At 43.6% G+C, this 20781-nt stretch overlaps 1 protein-coding gene across 4 annotated transcripts in view; it reads left to right on the top strand.

Annotated features, from left to right (window-relative positions):
- The window catches only part of MCOLN2 (mucolipin 2), a 97110-nt gene that overhangs the window by 45057 nt on the left and 31272 nt on the right, over positions 1–20781 (top strand). For all 4 annotated transcript variants that reach the window (XM_033917073.1, XM_033917076.1, XM_033917075.1 and 1 more), the window contains exon 12: positions 11998–12204. In XM_033917073.1, coding sequence (XP_033772964.1) covers positions 11998–12204 — 207 coding nt within the window. The remainder of the gene's footprint in view (positions 1–11997; positions 12205–20781) is intronic.

Raw genomic sequence — 20781 nt, forward strand, 5'->3', positions numbered from 1 at the left:
ATGTTATGCTAGTTTTAGTGAATATATCTGGAAGAATAGGATAAGATGTAAGAACATAAGAATTGCCGCTGCTGGGTCAGATCAGTGGTCCATCATGCCCAGCAGTCCGCTCACGCGGCGGCCCTCTGGTCAAAGACCAGCACCCTAACTGAGACTAGCCCTACCAGCGCACATTCTTGTTCAGCAGGAACTTGTCTAACTTTGTCTTGAGAATGTTTTGGTTGTGTATGTTTTCTACTGTAGTCCAAATAGATAATAAGCGGGGAAGAAATTTTTTAAATAAATATTGGATAGCTAAGGTAATTTTCCTTATTGCATGCTGGGAATTTTAAGTGGAAAATATTTTTGATAGAATATCTGTTGGAGGCACACTGGAGTAGGATGGCCAACTCTGTTAGGTAGTTGGGGGGGTGTTGCCTGTAAGTATTTTGAAGGCAGTGATGCTTAACTTAATCCTTGCAGTTGCAGTTATCGGCAGCCAATGAAGTTTCATATAATAGGGCTTTAGGTGTTCTGATTTCCATAGTCCATATATGAGTCTTACTGCTGCATTTGAACTAGTTGTAGACGAGATAGCAACATTTTAGAGCAAATAACTAATGTTACATTACAGTAGTCTAGTTGAGATAGGATTAGGGATTGCACTAAGATTTGGAAAGCCTCTGTTTTGAAGTATTTTCTGATAGCTTTTAGCTTTCTCATCACAAGGAAAGATTGTTTTATTATTGATTATATGTGGCTCTTCATTTTCATGGATAGGTAGTTATCAATTTCTGCTCCTAAGATTCGGGATTGTGGTTCTAGTGGAAAGTCTGTGTCGTCTACTGTAATCCTTGGATTGTAGTGTGGGTCAGTTGAGGGTCCTAGCGAAAGTAATTTGATTTTGTTCTTATTTAGTTTGAGGCAATGGGTTGAAGTCCAGTTTTGTACGATATAGACACATTTTTTGACAGCGGTGAAGGTATTGGCTAAGGCAGCCATTGCAGGTAGCATGATCGTTATGTGGCCTGCATCGGTGAAATGCTTTATTCATGTGAGATCTAGGTTGGCTTCCAAGGATTGCATTAAAAGGTTGAACATAGATGGTGAAAGTGGGAATCCTTGGGGGACCCTGCTGGGAGGGTGCCAGCTGTCATAAAATTCACAATCCTTTTGCACAGAATAGTGCAGAGTGGTTAGGAACCAGGAGTGGTTAGGAACCAGGAGAGGGCTGGGCTGCTAAATCCAAAATCACTGAAGATCTGGATTATGATTGTGCTACAACCCTTGCTTAATAGTTTTTTGCTGTATGTTACTAGTCCTGCGACCGGTGTTTAGTTGGTAGTGCTCGGCTTGTCGGCAAGCTCTTTTTAGGGACCTAAGTGCTGAGTCGAATCACCTCTCTGATGATCTTTGGATTATTTTGCAGCTTTTGAGTGGAATTTATTCATTGATCATTTTCCAGTGGTCCAGGAAGTCTTAGTCAGGGATGGGGAGGAATAGTAATGAGTTATCTATTTCATTCCAGTACGATTCAGGGGCTACTTTGTTGCTATAATAAGAGACTACTCAGGGGGTCAGTTTGGTTATTGATATCTCTTTCCAGAATATGGTGAATTCTAGGAGTAGGTGGTCAGACTTTTTAGGTGGACTTTCTAGCGTCAGGGTCATAGTGTCTTTGGTTGCTGATGGGCTAAAGCAGTGTTTTTCAACCTTTTTACACCTATGGACTGACAGAAATAAAATAATTATTCTGTGGACCGGCATCGGTCCGTGGACCGGAGGTTGAAGAACATTGAGCTAAGTCGTGGGCCAGACCCCGCCCATCTCTACCCAATCTCCACCCCAGACCCCGCCTTCATAATAGTACTAATTGCACCTTGCACGTCCCGTGCCTCATCTGGAAGCCTTCCCTCTGACCGTTGGAACGTCAGAGAGAAGGCTTCTGGTTCAGGCGCAGGACGCGCATAGGAGCCACTGCCCATGGCTTTGTGCACTGGATCAGTGAGAAAGAGGGAGCTGGCTCGAAGATAACGCTGCATCGATTGCATTGTGGACCGGCGGTTGAAGAACACTGTTTTGGGCCTGATGCACGTGCTGGCCCTGTGGACCGGCAGGAAATTTCTGTGGACCGGCACTGGTCCATGGACTGGTGGTTGAAGAACACTGGGCTAAAGAACTAAAGATGCACTGGTCTTTGACCTAAGGGCTGCCGCGGGAGCGGACTGCTGGGCACGATGAACCACCGGTCTGACCCAGAAGCGGTAATTCTTATGTTCTTATTTGTTAGTTTACTCCAGGATTCAACAGCTGTTCCTAAGAAAAGGGTTCTGAAATGGGTACTTCATCTGCATAAACTGCCTTTTTTTTTTGCTGTTTCTGTGCCCTGTCATATGTCCTAGTTTATAGATCTGAATGCCTACCATTGCTTTGGAACCGATAGTCAAGGAGGCTAGTGCAGCAGGCTCTAAATGATTCATAGTGTGAGTCAAGAGGGAGTTTGAGAGGAGACTTCCTTCTTAAACCTCAGGCCACTAAGAGCTTCTGAGTGTTTCGTGCAGGGAAAATTGGGGATAGAAATAAGACTATTTAAAGTGTGCTTTCCTTCTCCCCCCTATAAAGTGTTTTCCAAATTAATAATTCCAGGGGTCAATATTCAGTTGCACTGGTGGCCGGTGTCGGCATTTAACTTTAATCCAGATATTCAGCGCTATTATATGTATAAACTAGAGCTGGGACCAGCCTTTTCTGCACTTGGGATACTCAATCAGAAATGGGCTTCTCCATCCTGCTCCCCAGTGCTCTTAAGTTGTGAACAATATGGCTTATGATACACTGAGCCAATAATAACAACATATTACCAGTATAATATGAGTAATGACCCCAGTTCCATATCCATGCTCTGTCCTACCCCCTTAATCTGCTCTTCTGACATCCTCTTTTATCTTTACATTGCCCCTTAACCCTTTTCCAGTCCCTCTCGATCCTTAACACCATCTCTCTACTCCTTCTTTCCCCTTCCCTCCTTCCTTCTTCCCTCTCTCATCCCTTTTCACTATTCCTTTTCTTGTCACAATGCTGCCCCTCCTTCCAATCTGGTCTCTTTGCTCCCTCCATGCTTTTTGACTGATTTCCTTCTTCCTTCCCTGCTTACATGTTGACCCTTCATTTTTCAACGTTTCCCTCTCTCCATTCCTTCTCCTCTCACTCCCTCTCTTTAATCTGATTCCATTGTTACTTCCTTCGCACTTAGTTTCTGGACCCTTTCACTTCTTATGGTCATTCCTGAGGTTTCCTTGCCACTGACTTCTGTTATCACCCTCTTTTCCTAGCCTGCAGCAGGAGATGGCAATTAACATGTACATCTCCTACAGAGAAAGTCTCAAAATCTCAGTTCTCTTCAGTACTAGCTCCGCAGAAACAGGGGGGGGGGGGGGCGATGTGCATTTTAATGCATCTTCTGTTATTAGCCATGGGGAAGGGAAAGGTTTTGCACAGAACACCACAGCAAGTTGGCAGGATTCTTGGTATCCTGCCCCAATCTGATGATCTAATTCAAGGCCACTTTTCCTTATGGGCCCCTGTTTATAATAAATCACTTGTAATGGTCTAAATATTTAAATAGTGGGAGAAATAACAAATCACTACATCGGTCCCAACTCTAAGAATATTAAAACAAAGGTCTTACATGCTGCATATGGGATGTGTGTAATGTACATTGTACTATGCCATCAGTGATGACTCATTTCACATGAGCATCCTCTCAGTAGCTCATGACTCACCTCGCTCATCATCCAGCTTCTATATTTTTATGATTTTTAACTTCCTCCTCATGTTAAAAAATCCATATTTTATTTATTATTATTTTTTTTTTTTTGCTTGCATTTTTAAGAATATGTGAAAAATGTGACTTGGTTCCTTGACAACTGATATTTAAAAATAAATAAGGCATTTTATATGATGAGGAAGTTACAGATAGTAAAAACAGTAGCCTGATGACAAGTGAGGCAAGTCATGAGCTGTTGAGAGTACACTTCTCTCTCAATATTCGCAGGGGTTAGGGGCAGAGTCGGCCCGCGAATATTTAAAAAACCGCGAATACTATTTGGGCCAGTTCTGACTCATCCCCCCACCTTCCCCTGGAATCCCAGACCTTACCTTAAGCCCTCTGAGACTCCCCGGAACCGTGCCTGGTGGTCTAGCGGGGCTTTCAGGGCAGGAGTGATCTTCCTACACTCCTGCCCCATGCAGATCACTCATAGGAAATGGCTGCTGTGAGCTCCCGTCATAGTCTCGAGAGACTACGGGAGCTCACGGAAGCCATTTCCTATGAGTGCTCTGCACAGGGTAGGAGCGTAGGAAGATCACTCCTGCCCTGAAAGCCCGCTAGACCACCAGGTAAGGTTCCGGGGAGTTTCAGAGGGCTTAAAAATAGCCCCAAAATTAAAAATCGTGAATAACCGAGTCAGCGGATACTGAAACTGCAGATTCGGAGGGAGAAGTATATTGCTCATGTGAAACAAGACACCGAGGCCCAGGTTCTCTAACTGGCACCGATTTTTTTTTTTTTTCTTCTTCTTCTTTTTTAAGGCACTAGTAAGTCCTCAAGCTCAGTAAAAAATGACATCTTGAACTGAGTTTCAAGGCGCCTACCAGCACCAAAATCATGCCTCCATAGACGCTTTAGGCTGCCTAATGCCACTATGGGTGTGGCTAATGCCGGAAGTGTTAGCTTGCCTAAAGCGCCTACGGAGGTGTGATTCACATCAAAGATAGGTGCGATTCTGTATCCGGTGCCATCGCATGATTGACATGTGATTGGCAGCCACTTTTAAGGCAGCCGCCGATTACTGAATCTGGGCCTGAGGGTATAAATATAATGTGCATTATGTATGTACATTACACAGATTCCATAAGCAACATGTAAGATATTTGTTTTAGTTTGTAGAGCCTGAGGCAACTGCCTCTGATGTTTGTACTTAGTAGCCCTGGTCCAGTTGCAGCATCTCTTCCCCCCCCCCCACACACACACCTTCCTCTGTCCAGCTGTAGCATCCCTCTCCCCCTTCTTATTCCTCTAGTACAGCATTTCACCCCCTTTCCTGCTTCCTGCAGCTACTTGTCCATTCTCTTTTCCTTCCCCTTGGTCCAGCATTTCACATGCTGTCTTGCTTGAGTCCAGCTCTCTGCTTGACCTTAGGATCACTGCTGCGTGAGCAGGTAGAACAGGGCACTGCGCCATGAATCGCTCACAGTGAAGGCTCCTCTCTGGCTCCTCTTTTCTCTTTGCTCTCCAGTGATACAAGCTAGTGGGCAACTCGGCAGCTCTTGCTCCTCCGCTTTTTGTCCTCTCCAGAGTGAGAGAGTCGATCATCTGGTTTTGGCAGCAGTACTTTCTTCTGCTCTGCAACCTGCGCTCCTGCAAGACTGGTGCAGGACAAGGAGGCTCAGTTCCAGTGCCTCTCGAGCAAAACACTCAGAAAACTTTTGTCTCGCAAAACAAGTGTTGACTCGCTACACGAGCTCTCACTAGGGTGGCCCAGGGGCGGGTGGGTACCTATCTGTGGGTGCTGCAGCCCTTGCAACGTGGTGGTTTCCTTTCCCCGGGGTCCCTGTGCAGCTCTCCTCACTCTTCGGCGATGCCTTTGCTGTTAACCAGCGCCTCCTGGCTTCCGATTCAAGCCGGCCATCCTCCAGACGCATGCGCAGGACCTCTGAACTCCCCCGTCAAGCTGGCATCGCTCCAACAACACGCGCACCACGTACAAGCACGCAGAGGTCCTGCGTATGCGTCTGGAGGATGGCCGGCTTGAATCAGAAGCCGGGAGGCGCTGGTTAACGGCAAAGGCATCACCGAAGAGTGAGGAGAGCCGCATGAGGACCCCGGGGAAAGGAAACCACCACGCTGCAAGGGCTGCAGCACCCACAGACATGTACCCACCCATCCCTGGGCCACCTTAGTAAATCTTGGTTGTGGAACGAATTGTTTCAGGCCCTCCTGATATACGAGTACTTTGGATTACGAGCATGCTTCTGGAACGGATTATGCTCGTAAACCAAGGTATCACTGTACCTGAATAGGCTACTTTCATGTTGACCTCCAGCTAGTAAATGTATAACTGGCTTTGAGTGGTGAGTAACTTGCAGCCTATCATTGAATGTTATGCAGCCCATGAGACCATGGGAAGTGTACATAGTGTGACAGGGAAGCTCCTGTCACGGCTAAAAAGACTGCTAGCCCAACCAAAAGTACAGCCCTTAAACCAGTTGTCACCAAAATGAAGCCTGTACACTCTGCTAAAAGCCCAATTTCAGTACAGAAAGAAAGAAAAGAGAAAAGGCAGGGGATTTCCCAACCAGGAATTCCGGCAGGGAGGCACACAAAACGCTATCTATCTCCTATTACTCCTTTCCCAGAGCTGAAGCGAAACAAAGAATCAACCCAGCAGGGGGTGGGGGACAGACTGCAAATGAATAAATTAGCCCCAGCTGATTCAAATGGGGGAAGCAAAGCACTGCACACTGAGGGCAGTTTTGAAACTTTTTCTACCCACCATAAACAGGGGTTTTCTCCAGGCCCACAAGGAAGGGCAGGAAGCTTGTCTCCAGAGAGGTACTATAGTTACCCAGTTGAGCCTTTGGGGGGGGGAAGGGCTGGAGGTTTGCTCAGACAAGGAATAAACCTGCTTTGAGAAACTTCCAAACACCCAGAGAGAGGGGGATGGGCGTTGGAGAGAGAAGCAGAAGAATTAATGGAAACCGGAGATTATTACTCTAGCTCCAGTGATACAGGGTGGGAGGAGGTACAGTGAGACTGACCCAGGGGAATATGTGCTAGAGGAAGGCATGGACATGTGAATGACCAGTGAGAAGCTGTTTCCGTCCTCAAAGTAAAAGAAAAGTCTCTGCTAAAGAAACCTGGGCTGAATTAAGGCTACAGATAGTAACACGGCAGCAGTGCCTGAGTTTTAAAGTGTGCTTAAAACCTCATCTAGCAAAGTCTCCAAAGAACCAAAGCTAAAGGACTTTTGAGGACATTTTGGGAGGGCCTGAACAGCTATGTGCAAAAGGGAGGCTTGCTTCCACACAGCCTGCTAATTTTTAAAACAGAGTGAGACAATACATTTTTGCCACATGATTTTTGCATTGTAATTTTGAGTAGTGCTGGTACCTATAGTGCTGGTAGAACTGTGGCTAGGAGTAGCTAGTGGCCCCATATGAGGAGAGCTTAAGAATCCAAGAGACTGTAAAGTATATTTTGATTTTTTTTTTTTTTTTTTTTTGCTTATATGCTGCTGACAAGGACTGTCCAGTCCCTGGAGTGAAGTGAACTGTATTACCAGAAACTGTTAAAAGCAATTATTTTGGTTTTGGATAATTTTTCTGTTGCGTACAATATACCTGGTGAAGTTTTGTTTTTTTTATAAGAAATCCAGTGTCCGGGTTTTCCATCTACCAGCCACATAAAAGGCGCACTGAAAATCTTTGGTCTGAGCTGGGTTTTCCCACTCACCTGGGGCTTGGCCCGGCCATAATAGAAAACGTCATTCACCAGAGCGTTGGTGATTTTAACTATTACTACTTATCATTTCTATAGGACTGGAAAGCATACTCAGTGCTATACATTCAACCTTTTCGGAAGAGCTTATAATCTTATTATGACAGACAGAGCAAATGGGACAGATAGGGGTTGGGGAGTTTCTTGTAGAGAGAATGATGGGTGGTATATGGTGGGTGGGAGTTAGGAGTTGAAAGCATCCTTGAATGGATAAATATTGTGAGAATTGAAAGATGACTAATCTTTCAGGCTGTAGGTCAATATATCGCAAACTGTGTGCCGCAACACACAGGCGAGGAGGAGAGTCGTGCTGGCTGACTGCCTACAGGATGTGACTTGTGTGGCGAGAGGCACATCCTATAGGAAGTCAGCCACCTTTTTGGGGGTGGAAAAAGTGTGTCTTATGGAGCGAAAAATACGGTACTGCCTTTCTGTTGTTACAATCAAAGAATTTTGTATATAGGCACATATGCACCTGGGACAATGGAGGGTTAAGTGACTTGGAGTTACAAGGAGTTACAGTGAAAATTGAACCCAGTTCTCAGGTCCTGCACGAATCAGGCTACTCCTCTTAGAGATAGTCAAGATGAAATAGTTTTGTTCTTACTTGTTTGAAAAAAACAAAACAAAAAGTGCTGCTTGCCATGCGATTCATCAGATTTGTCACTAGGGGGCGCTGTTGTGTAGTACATATCAGTCTGGATTGGTTTCAGCATTTCTGCCCAGGATTTTTAAGTTGCAGCTTCCTCCTGTATTATGAAACACAATGCAAATTAAAACTAGAACTCCCTCCAAGCCTGGTGAAAAGACACAGACCCTGGCTACAGAAGCAATGGGGTTTAAAATAGTGGAAGAAAAATCCTGAGGCAGAAATTTGAACTTACCGATGTCTTCTAATAATAATCATCGTAATAACATTTTAGTATCATCTCAGTTATGCCCAGTCTACCAGATGCTCTTGGCTGGGTTTTACACTCTAAATATCAAGTCCTTCCAAGAACTGAGGATATTCATCGGTATTGATGCAGGATGTGGATGGACAGTTCTAAGCAGTGTGGTTTGTCCATTGGGGGTTTGTTTCTTCCATTATGGTGACAGGAAAGGAACTTTTATGTCCGAGCAGTTAAAGTAGAAGGTTCAGTAAACCACTTTGGGTTCTAAATACAGGAAAGAGGTGGTGTATACAAGAAATGCAAAATTTAGATGATTATTATTAAAAATAATAATAATAATAATAATTTCTATTCTGCATATCCTACAATTCTATGCGGATTACAAATTATTCAGGTACTCAAAAGTATTTTTCGCTATCTGTCCCGTCGGGCTCACATTCTATCTAATGTACCTGGGGCAATGGGAATTAAGTGACTTGCCCCAAACTAACTTGGATAGGGACACAAATAATCACCATTTACCTCAAAATGTGCCCTAAATCGAACATTCAGGGGTCTTATGGGACACTGCAAGGCCACCCACACATCACACATATATCCATAGTCTGAAAAAAAGAAGACACGAAAAAAAAAATGGAGAAAAAGCCTCAGTTAAGCTTCATATGGCTAAAAAAAAACCTCAACTTGTATGTCTTCACTATATCAAAAACAGTGGTGAAAAAATGAGGCACAGTAGCAGCCCCCCCAAAAAAACACTTCACATCCAGCACGCCAAAATCTCACATCCAAACATTGTGTGAAAAAAGATTGCAGTCCAGAGGCACAGTCAGAAATATTGCAACTTGAGCAAGGAAAAAAAAGAAAAACTAAGCTGTCCATGAAGTCCCAGCTGCCCACCTGACGGGGAAATCTCCGTTTCGCGTTTGCTGTGTCAGGGGTGAAAAACTTCCTGCATCAAAGGCAATCCACCACGACCCTCCGTGCAAATCCTCCACAACTTTCACAGTCAACGCAAAAATGGCTGCCAGCTAACTTTTTTTTTTCTTTTTTCTTTGCTCTTATGCCTGTCAAAGAGCTGGTCTGTGTTAGTGCTTAAGTGCTTCAGATAGCCAGGTAACTTATACATAAGTTTGAGTCTCACCCCTGTTCCACATTTACACACTGAATTTTGGTAGTTACACATGTATGTGCACATATAGACATGTAAATGCCATTATTGTAAACATTTATCCCCTACAGAATAGGTATATGAATGTAAGTGTCTAAATTAACACAGTTGCTCCCATGGAGGAGGGTGAGCATGATGGTGGTGGAATTTTTCAGGTGGCCAATTTATGGGTGTAAATATCTTTTGAAAAAATTATTTCTTAATTATGATTTTTACATGCTCGTCCACATTAAAATGAATGTGCCATTTAGACATCTCCTCCAATAATCCTTCACAATCCGCTTCATTTAACAGCTCGGACTCCCTTTGGGTCATGTGCAATTCTAATCGCTTCTCTTGTTTCTCCCTTTTTCAGATTATTAAAGGATAAGTTAAACATTGGCCCTCATCCAAATAGAACCCTGGGTCATGCCATTCTTTACTGTTCTTTTATGAAAACTGCATTGTTTCTCTTTGAAAACGAACAAATGCAAAATAGATAGAATCAGGCAGATGCTTTTCATTTACTATTTCTGGGGGTGGTAGAAGGGAAGGCATCGTCCTCCAAATTTTGTATATGGAGCCTTTAGTTGGGTGCGCAATTCAGTGCATACAACTTAATTGGCCTAATCAGTGCCAACATTAAACACATAATTGATGCAAATTGGCATCTATAAAAGGTTTTTGCCAACTCCAGTGCATGAATTTGAAAGGAGGCAGGGCCAGGGGAGGGGCATAAGCAGTTCGTAAGAGTTCCTGAAAGTTACGCGCCGGAACTCAACTTCCCCGTCCTGTCCCTGCAAGTTTTGTCACTGTTTCTGTCCCTGCCCAATTCCAGTCCTCGAGATCTACCGGCAGGCCAGGTTTTCAGGATATCCACAATGAATGTGCATGAGAGAGATTTGCATACCAAGAAGGCAGTGCAGGCAAATGTCTCTCATGCATATTCATTGTGGATATCCAGAAAACCTGGCCTGCCGGTAGATCTTGAGGACCGGACTTGGGCAGCCCTGCTGTAAGCTCTGCCTTAACCGCACAAGTCTCGAACACTTATGATTTGAAAGTTTGAGGCTTGTTCAGATGAGGATGGAGCTTGCAGGAAAGGGGCAGGGATAGGAAAATGAGTTCCCGCGGGGACAGGGAACAATTTGTCCCTGTGTCATTCTCTATGCGCATTGTTATAAAATATGCCTGATCCATGCACAACTTAGGTGCAGGCATTTAGGCCTGGTTTTAGATGACCTAAGTGGATGCGCCTAAAAATTATGCAACGCATTAACACTTAATGCAATTCTGTAAAAGGTACATGCTCCTCATAGAATTGTAGTAAGCACTGTTCTAGTCGGCACCGATTTTTTTTAAATTTTTTTTTTTGTGCTGTATATAGAATTAGATCCCATGTGTGTACATTGCTGTGTTTCCTTCCCCAACCTGAACACACAGAAGAATACCTCTCATGGCTAAAAGTATGCACACTGTGGAACTTGCCTGCTTTTAGATACAGTTAATAATAATACTAATAATAATTTTATTATTATATACCGCCAAAGCTGTGGTAGTTTGAGGCGGTTTACAACAAAGAAGGGCTGGACAATCAGCGAATATAGGTACAATGTAAAGTCATCAAAATACAGGTGAGTAGGATACAGAGGTAAGGCATAAGAGATCTTGGGGAAACAATTCAGTTAGAGTTGAAGAGATGAGGCTTAAGAGGTCTTAGGTTACAAATCGGTTAAACAAGTTTGTTTTTACTAATTTTCTGAAACTTGGGTAGGAAGAGGAGTGCGTGATAATATTATTATTATTATTAAGAGGGATGGATTTCAGTTAAGCCACTTTACCCAGTTAAAAGCTTTTGAATATTGTGTTCCATAACTCTCCATCGGCGTGGGCTGTCCTGATGCTTCTGTAAGTTCTAGTGTCTGAAGGTTTATTGTGTCCTAGGCCAGTGGTTCCCAACCCTGTCCTGGAGGACTACCAGGCCAGTCGGGTTTTCAGGATAGCCCTAATGAATATGCATGGAGCAGATTTGCATGCCTGGCACTTCCATTACATGCAGATCTCTCTCATGCATATTCATTTGGACTATCCTGAAAATCCGACTGGCCTGGTGGTCCTCCAGGACAGGGTTGGGAACCACTGTCCTAGGCAACATAATCTGGTTCTCGATGCTCCAGTTGGGAGTTCCCTGCCCTAAACAGTAATGTGAGCTGGGAAAAGGGATTGTGGTCAGGAAAACGACTAATGGGGCTTTGCAGGGAGCTCCATAGTGCACGCTTCAAAGGCCAAATACTCCCAGAGGACAAAGTTTCAGAAGATGAATGATTCTATAAAACCCCCAAATCAAGCATCAGTTCTTTTTTTTTCCTGCTTAATTCCAGCAATGTTTTTTTTTTTTCCCCCTTCCCATTTTGTTGCAGTTTGAAGACCTGAACACGGTTGCCGAATGCTTGTTCTCATTGGTCAACGGGGACGACATGTTTGCAACGTTTGCCCAGATCCAGCAGAAGAGCACCCTGGTCTGGCTCTTCAGCCGCCTGTATCTCTATTCCTTCATCAGCCTCTTCATCTACATGATCCTCAGTCTCTTTATCGCCCTTATTACTGACTCGTACGAGACGATCAAGGTAAGGGAACTGGGTTTCCACTGCGCTGGGTTCTTTTCTAATAAATAATGTAGCATTATATCATAATTTGTAATGGCTTCCCCTAAAGAAGTGGCTGAAAGCACTTTCTCTCTATGAATAAGTAATAAGGAGGAAGAAGAATCTAGTTTTCGGTGACTTGTGATGTGAGGTGTACCCTGTTTGTCTAAGAACAATGCATAATAGCAGTTTTATAAATTAAAAAGGCAATCTTAACATTTTGGATAAAAGAAACAGCATCTCCCAGACTGCAGGTATTTACAGGAAACCTGTTTAGTTCAAATTCAGCCACTTGTATTTTCTTGTGTGAACAAATATCCTAAAGAATATATATGTATTTGTAAAATTTGATTTCCATTTTGAGATTAGTGTTTCACAAAGAAAACAAGCACAGTACAACACAATATTTTGTCCTATACTCCAGCTCCTCATAGTAATAGATCAAGCACGCAGGATTTCCCTGTTGTGCAATGATTTTTTTTTTCTTTCTTTAAGAACATAAGAAGTTGCCACCACTGGGTCAGACCATTGGTCCATCGCGCCCAGCGGTCCGCTCTTGCGGCGGCCCGTCAGGTCTATGACCTGTAATGTGGTTCCTGTCCGTTTCTGTAACCTACCTCTTCTTTTTTATCTGTAACCCTCAATCCCCTTTTCTTTTAGGAACTTGTCTAAACCTTCCTTGAAACCCTGCAATGTGCTCTGGGCTATCACAACCTCCGGAAGCGCGTTCCATGTGTCCACCACCCTCTGGGTAAAAAAGAACCTCCTAGCATTTGTTCTAAACCTGTCCCCTCTCAATTTTTCCGAGTGACCCCTTGTGTTAGTGGTTCCCCACAGTCTGAAAAATCTGTCCCTGTCTACTTTCTCTATGCCCCTCAGGATTTTGAAGGTTTCTATCATGTCTCCTCTAAGTCTCCGCTTTTCCAGGGAGAAGAGCCCCAGCATCTTCAACCTGTCAGCATACGAAAAGTTTTCCATACCTTTTATCAATTTAGTTGCTCTCCTCTGGACCCCCTCGAGTACTGCCATGTCCTTCTTGAGGTACGGCGACCAGTATTGGACACAGTACTCCAGATGTGGGCGCACCATTGCACGATACAGCGGCATGATGACTTCCTTCGTCCTGGTCGAGATACCCTTTTTAATGATACCCAACATTCTGTTCGCTTTCTTTGCGGCCGTTGCGCACTGAGTTGATGCTTTCAATGTTGTGTCCACCATCACCCCCAGGTCTCTTTCAAGGTTGCTTACCCCTAGCAGTGATCCCCCCATTTTGTAGCTGAACATCGGGTTCTTCTTCCCTACATGCATGACCTTACATTTCTCTATATTAAAACTCATTTGCCATTTTTTTGCCCACTCTTCCAGTCTTGTTAGGTCTCTTTGCAGGACCTCACAGTCTTCCGCGTTTCTAACCCTGCTGCAAAGCTTGGTGTCATCAGCAAATTTGATAACCTCACATGTCGTCCCCGTCTCCATGTCGTTGATGAATATATTGAACAGGATTGGTCCCAGCACCGACCCCTGTGGAACTCCACTCGTGACCCACTGCCAGTCTGAGTAATGGCCCTTTACTCCAACCCTCTGCTTCCTGCCTGCCAGCCAGTGTTTGATCCATCGGTGGATATCCCCCTGCACCCCTTGGCTCCACAGCTTCTTAAGTAGTCTTTCGTGAGGTACCTTATCGAAGGCTTTTTGGAAGTCAAGGTAAATGATGTCTATGGATTCCCCTTTATCCACCTGGTTGTTTATTCCCTCAAAGAAATACAGTAAGTTCGTGAGGCACGATCTTCCCTTGCAGAAGCCGTGCTGGCTCGCCTTCAGTTGTCCATTGCCTTCTATGTATTCGCAGATTGTGTCCTTGATTAGTGCTTCCATCATCTTTCCCGGAACCGAGGTCAAGCTCACCGGCCTGTAGTTTCCCGGGTCACCCCTTGATCCCTTCTTAAAGATGGGCGTGACATTGGCTATTTTCCAGTCTTCTGGGATCTCCCCAGTTTTTAAGGATAGGTTACATATTTGGCTTAGTGTATCTGCTATTTCGTTTCTCAGTTCTTTTAATACCCTTGGGTGGATGCCGTCCGGACCTGGTGATTTGTCGCTCTTTAGTCTGTCTATCTTTCTGAGAACATCCTCTTTGTTTACCTCTAGTTGGACTAGCTTCTCATCAGGGTTTCCGTTTAGGTGCTCCTTGGGTTCTGGGATGTTGGATGTGTCCTCTCTCGTGAAGACTGATGAGAAGAACTTGTTTAACCTGTCAGCTATCTCTTTTTCTTCCTTTACTACTCCCTTCCTGTCTCCATCGTCTAACGGTCTCACTTCTTCCCTGGCTGGTTGTTTCCCCTTCACATACCTGAAGAATGGTTTGAAGTTTCTTGCTTCCCCCGCCAGCCTCTCCTCATATTCTCTTTTTGCTTTCCTAACCTCTCGGTGACAGTCCTTTTGGTGCCTTTTGTGTTCCTTCTGGTTGTCCTTTGTTTGGTCCCTTCTCCATTTTCTAAATGATGTTTTCTTGTCTCTTATCGCCTTTTTCACCGCATTTGTTATCCACGCCGGGTTTTTGGTTTGATTTTTTTTGCACCCTTTCCTGAACCTGGGGACATACAGGTTTTGTGCTTCGTGCACCGTGCCCTTAAGTAGGGCCCAGGTATCCTCTACGGTATCCATCTTCCTTGAGCTGTTGCTGAGTTTCTTTCCCACCATGTTCCTCATGGCCTCGTAATTTCCTTTTCTAAAGTTAAATGCTGTTGTTGTAGTTCTTTTCACCTTTGATGCTCCCATTTCTAGCTTGCACTGGATCATGCTGTGATCGCTGTTTCCTAATGGTTCTAGTACTACCACGTCCTTTGCGGGTCCCCCTAGCCCGTTGAGTATTAGGTCAAGAGTGGCATCTCCCCGTGTTGGTTCCTTGACCAGCTGCTCCATGAAACAGTCCCTCACCACCTCCAGGAATTTTGTTTCTCTCGTGCAATTTGAGTGTCCAGTTTTCCAGTCTATCCCAGGGTAGTTGAAGTCACCCATCATCACCACCACACTTCCGCTTTTGCATACCTGCCTCAATTCAGCTTCCAGGTCCTGGTCGTTTGCCTCCAGTTGTCCTGGTGGGCGGTAGTAGAGCCCCAATTTTATGTCTGCTCCCTTTCCTCCTGTCAGCTTAACCCATAACGATTCCAAGCCGTCCGCCCTTACTGTTGTTTCCATCCTGGTTTCTTTCTTTCTTTATCAATTTTACATTTTAACAAAATCAAACATTTTGAACAGAAAAATTGTGTGATTATATTGTGCAATGATTTTTATTACCCAATGAATCTACTATACATACATGTGATAAGAGAAAGGTGGGAGATGGGTGGCTATAGTTGAGTAGGTTATAAAGAATGGTAAGGAAAAAGCTACAAAGAATTTACCAGAAGTAACGTACAAAACACAATGTCATTTCACTTGGTAGATTGCAGTGATTCTTCTGGTCATCATGCTGCTGCCTTCCCTCTGATCCTGGAGCAGGGGTGTCAAAGTCCCTCCTCGAGGGCAGCAATCCATTCGGGTTTTCAGGATTTCCCCCAATGAATATGCATGACATCTGTTAGCGTACAATGAAAGCAGTGCATGCAAATAGATCTCATGCATATTCATTGGGGAAATCCTGAAAACCTGACTGGATTGCGGCCCTCGAGAAGGGACTTTGACACCCCTGCCCTAGAGTGATGTTGTTAGTATACATTAGGGGGTTGATATTCAGCATAGTATAGGCAGGTAGGAGAGGCTCTATTCTCTACTGCCTGGCCATTGATATTCAGTGGTATTTAACAGGGCAGTCAGGAGATGGAGAGAAAGCAGACCCGGAAGTTAACTCTGACAAGATTCAGTGTCAATGCCTACAGCCATACCTGAACAGATAGGACTACATTTTATCAATCCCATGTTTGCCTGATTTAAGCATGCAGGTTCTGTGGTACCCACATAACTTCTGGGTTTGCTGAAGTCCTGGCTATTCAATGCTAGTGTTTAGACATGGCCTGGCACTGAATATCTAGATTTGAATTAGCTACAGTGTTCAGAGCTTAAAATTCTGACCTCTGCTGGCATAATATTGACCCATTGGTATACCTTGTAGAGCTGTACAGTTTCACCATGGAGGAAATAAAAAGTCACTGATACATACCAGGTCTCATTGAGGAGGGGAAGGAAGAGAGAGATGGGTTTTTTTTTTAAATTAATAAAATAATTCTTCTAAAGGTCCACAATATTATAAAGTAGCATTGTATATACTAATGTCATAAGAACATAAAAAGTTTCCATACTGGGACAGACCAAAGGTCCATCAAGCCCAAATCCTGTTTCCAATAGTGGCCAAACCAGGTCCCAAGCACCTAGCTAGATCCCACATAGTAAAATTATGCTGCTTATTCTAGGAACAGGCAGTGGGTTTTTCCAAATTCATCTTAATAGTTACTTATAGACTTTTCTTTTAGGAAGTTATCCAAGCCTTTTTCAAACCCAGCTTAGCTAACTGCTTTCACCACATTTTCTGGCAACAAATTCCAGGGCTTAATTGTGCAGTGGCATGGAAAACATGCAATTTTTAAATGTGTAACATAAATTGTTTGAAGTTATACATATATTCAGCAACAGTAAGTGACATTGCTAAATATTCTTCTACAACTTGAAACTGATTTGTACAGGCCACCTAGACATAGAACAGCCTATTGGTGACAAAAGTCGCTGCGTGGGCATGTTTGTGCCACCCTAGAAAACTCAAATTCCTGCCTCCTTTATGAATGGATAGATTTTGATGTATAACAATTTACAATTTTATACACCCAAAAGTATTATTTTGATGTATAAATGAATGTTTGCTGAGCTATCTTGGATTTATAAAAAATGATGCATTCAGCACTATATATTGTGAGCCTTCGGGACAGTAAGGGAATTTTTCAAGTACCTTTCTTATTTCTAATCTTAATGTATATTTTCTGTAAACCGCTTAGAACCTAACGGATGTAGCGGTATATAAGAAATAAATTACATTACATTACATTACATACAAATATGTTTCAGTATTTGACCTCCATATGCTTTTGTGCCATCCTGTTCTCTCAGCATCTCTAATTCTGTTGTAGTGGCTGAATCTGTTCCAATCTTCAGGAAATAAACCTGGCTAATGTAGCTAAAGAGAGCCTCTTCCACAAGACAGCAAAACCTTAACATTTTTTTTCACTTGGAGAATAGTTAAGCTCTGCAACGCGTGGTTAACGTGGCTAGTTTTAAGAAAGGTTTGGACAGTTTCCTGGAGGAAAAGTCCATAGTCTGTTATTGAGACACATATGGTGGAAACTGCGGCCTGCCCAGGGAATGTTGCTACTTTTGGGGGTTTTGTCAGGTACTAGTGACCTAGATGGGCTACTGGGCTAGATGGACCATTGGTTTGACCCAGTGAGGCTATTCTTGTGTTCTTATGCTTCAGAATGGAGTTTTGGAGACCGTATCTGGCGAAAGACGTAAGAAGACTTGAGGCGGTCCAGAGGAGGGCGACGAAAATGATAGGAGGCTTGCGCCAGAAGACGTATGAGGAGAGACTGGAAGCCCTGAATATGTATACCCTAGAGGAAAGGAGAGACAGGGGAGATATGATTCAGACGTTCAAATACTTAAAGGGTATTAATGTAGAACAAAATCTTTTCCAGAGAAAGGAAAATGGTAAAACCAGAGGACATAATTTGAGGTTGAGGGGTGGTAGATTCAGGGGCAATGTTAGGAAATTCTACTTTACGGAGAGGGTAGTGGATGCCTGGAATGCGCTCCCGAGAGAGGTGGTGGAGAGTAAAACTGTGACTGAGTTCAAAGAAGCGTGGGATGAACACAGAAGATTTAGAATCAGAAAATAATATTAAATATTGAACTAGGCCAGTTACTGGGCAGACTTGCACGGTCTGTGTCGGTGTATGGCCGTTTGGTGAAGGATGGGCAGGGGAGGGCTTCAATGGCTGGGAGGGTGTAGATGGGCTGGAGTAAGTCTTAACAGAGATTTTGGCAGTTGGAACCCAAGCACAGTACCGGGTAAAGCTTTGGATTCTTGCCCAGAAATATCTAAGAAGAAAAATTAAAAAAAATAAAATAAAATAAAAAAATTTAAATTGAATCAGGTTGGGCAGACTGGATGGACTATTCGGGTCTTTATCTGCCGTCATCTACTATGTTACTATGTTACTATGAATGTCAATACATTACATTGTTTTAAGGATTTACTAGCATTTTACCAAAAGGTTCAATGCAGGATACAAAAAAGATAACTAGAGAATACTCCAGGAATTACCACATAAGGGGTCAGCTTTGTGGCTGTACCACTTTGATGGTTCTAGTGATATTTTTGTAATAATTTCACAGAAGAAAATAGGAATTAGTAAGTAAAAAAAAAAGAGAAGTTGTTGCCTTATAGCTCCATTGCAGCTTCAGTGGAAAGATATTACATTACATTACATTATATTACATTACAGATTTCTATTCCGCCATTACCTTTCGGTTCAAAGCGGATTACAAAAAGAGTTATGGAAGAAGGGTTACAACGTTAGATCAGAGAAGGTTTCCAAGAGAGGGAAAAGTAGGATCTGAGGTTAGGGAGGGGATGGTAAGAGGGGGGTTAAGCTTTGTCATGGTATTAAGCTTTATTAAGGGATTTCTTGAAGAGTATAGTTTTTATTTCCTTTCTGAACATCTTGTAGTCTGGGGTTGTTGTCAACAGGGTTGGAGACTTGGTTGTCTATCTTCGCTGCCTGAGTGGCCAGTAGTCCGTTGTATAGTTTTTTCCGTTTTACTTCTTTGATTGGGGGTAAGTGAATGGGGTGTGTGTTTTTCTATGCCTGATAGAGATGGTTTGGATGAGGCGGTTATTTAGGTAGGTTGGGCTGTCTCCATTTATAGTTTTAAATAGTATACAGTAGAATTTAAATTGTATTCTTTCCTGGATTGGAAGCCAATGAGAACTGATGAATGCCTCAGTAATGTGATCATGTTTTTTCAATGACTAGATGAGTCTCAGAGCTGTATTCTGAATTGTCTGAATATGCTACAGAGCTGAAAAATCGCATGATCGCAGTCAAATAAAAATTGTGCAACTCCAGGAGGTGCAGAATAATGATGGAGAGCCCACCTGGGTCACAACCCTAAATACGGGTTTCATGACCCCCCATTTGAAGTACTGACCCACAATTTGGGAAGCTTTGATCTGAGGATTGAGATGAGATCCATCTGGTGTACTAGACTGTGGGAGAAATTGGTCAGTAGTGAAAGTGACCAAGTCTCTTTTTGAGCACTGGATGGTGTTATGAAGACACTGAAATAACATAAGAACATAAGCAATGCCTCTGCTGGGTCAGACCTGAGGTCCATCGTGCCCAGCAGTCCACTCATGCGGTGGCCCAACAGGTCCAGGACCTGTGCAGTAATCCTCTATTTATACCCCTCTATCCCCTTTTCCAGCAGGAAATTGTCCAATCCTTTCTTAAACCCCTGTACCGTACTCTGCCCTATTACGCCCTCTGGAAGCGCATTCCAGGTGTCCACCACTCGTTGGGTAAAGAAGAACTTCCTAGCATTCGTTTTGAATCTGTCCCCTTTCAACTTTTCCAAATGCCCTTTTGTTCTTTTATTTTTTGAAAGTTTGAAGAATCTGTTCCTCTCTACTCTCTCTATGCCCTTCATGATCTTGTAAGTCTCTATCATATCCCCTCTAAGTCTCCTCTTCTCCAGGGAAAAGAGACCCAGTTTCTCCAATCTCTCAGCGTATGAGAGGTTTCCCATCCCTTTTATCAAGCGTGTCGCTCTCCTCTGAACCCTCTCGAGTAACGCCATATCCTTCCTAAGGTACGGAGACCAATATTGGACGCAGTATTCCAGATGCGGGCGCACCATCGCCCGATACAATGGCAGGATAACTTCTTTTGTCCTTGTTGTAATACCCTTCTTGATTATGCCTAGCATTCTATTTGCTTTCTTAGCGGCTGTTGCGCACTGTGCCGTCGGCTTCATTGTCATGTCCACCATTACCCCCAAGTCCCTTTCTTGGTTACTCTCATTCAATAATATCCCTCCCATCGTGTAGTTGTACCTCGGGTTTCTGTTTCCAACATGCAATACTTTACATTTCTCAACGTTGAACTTCATCTGCCATCTCGCCGCCCATTCCCCCAATTTGTTAAAGTCCCTTTGCAATTCTTCGCATTCCTCTTTAGTCCCAGCTCCACTAAATAGTTTTGTATCGTCCGCAAATTTTATTATCTCACACTTCGTGCCTGTTTCTAGATCATTTATGAATATATTAAATAGCAGCGGTCCGAGCCCTGAGCCCTGCGGAACACCACTCGTGACCCTCATCCAGTCCGAGTAGTGGCCCTTCACCCCTACCCTCTGTTTCCTACCCGCCAACCAGTTTCTGATCCATCTATGTACGTCTCCGTCCACTCCATGGTTCTTCAGTTTCCGGAGTAGACGTTCGTGAGGCACCTTGTCAAAGGCTTTTTGGAAATCAAGGTATATGATGTCTATGGGGTCTCCTCTGTCCAT

This window comes from Geotrypetes seraphini, chromosome 12 (assembly GCF_902459505.1).
Source record: "Geotrypetes seraphini chromosome 12, aGeoSer1.1, whole genome shotgun sequence".
NCBI classification, from domain to species: domain Eukaryota; kingdom Metazoa; phylum Chordata; class Amphibia; order Gymnophiona; family Dermophiidae; genus Geotrypetes; species Geotrypetes seraphini.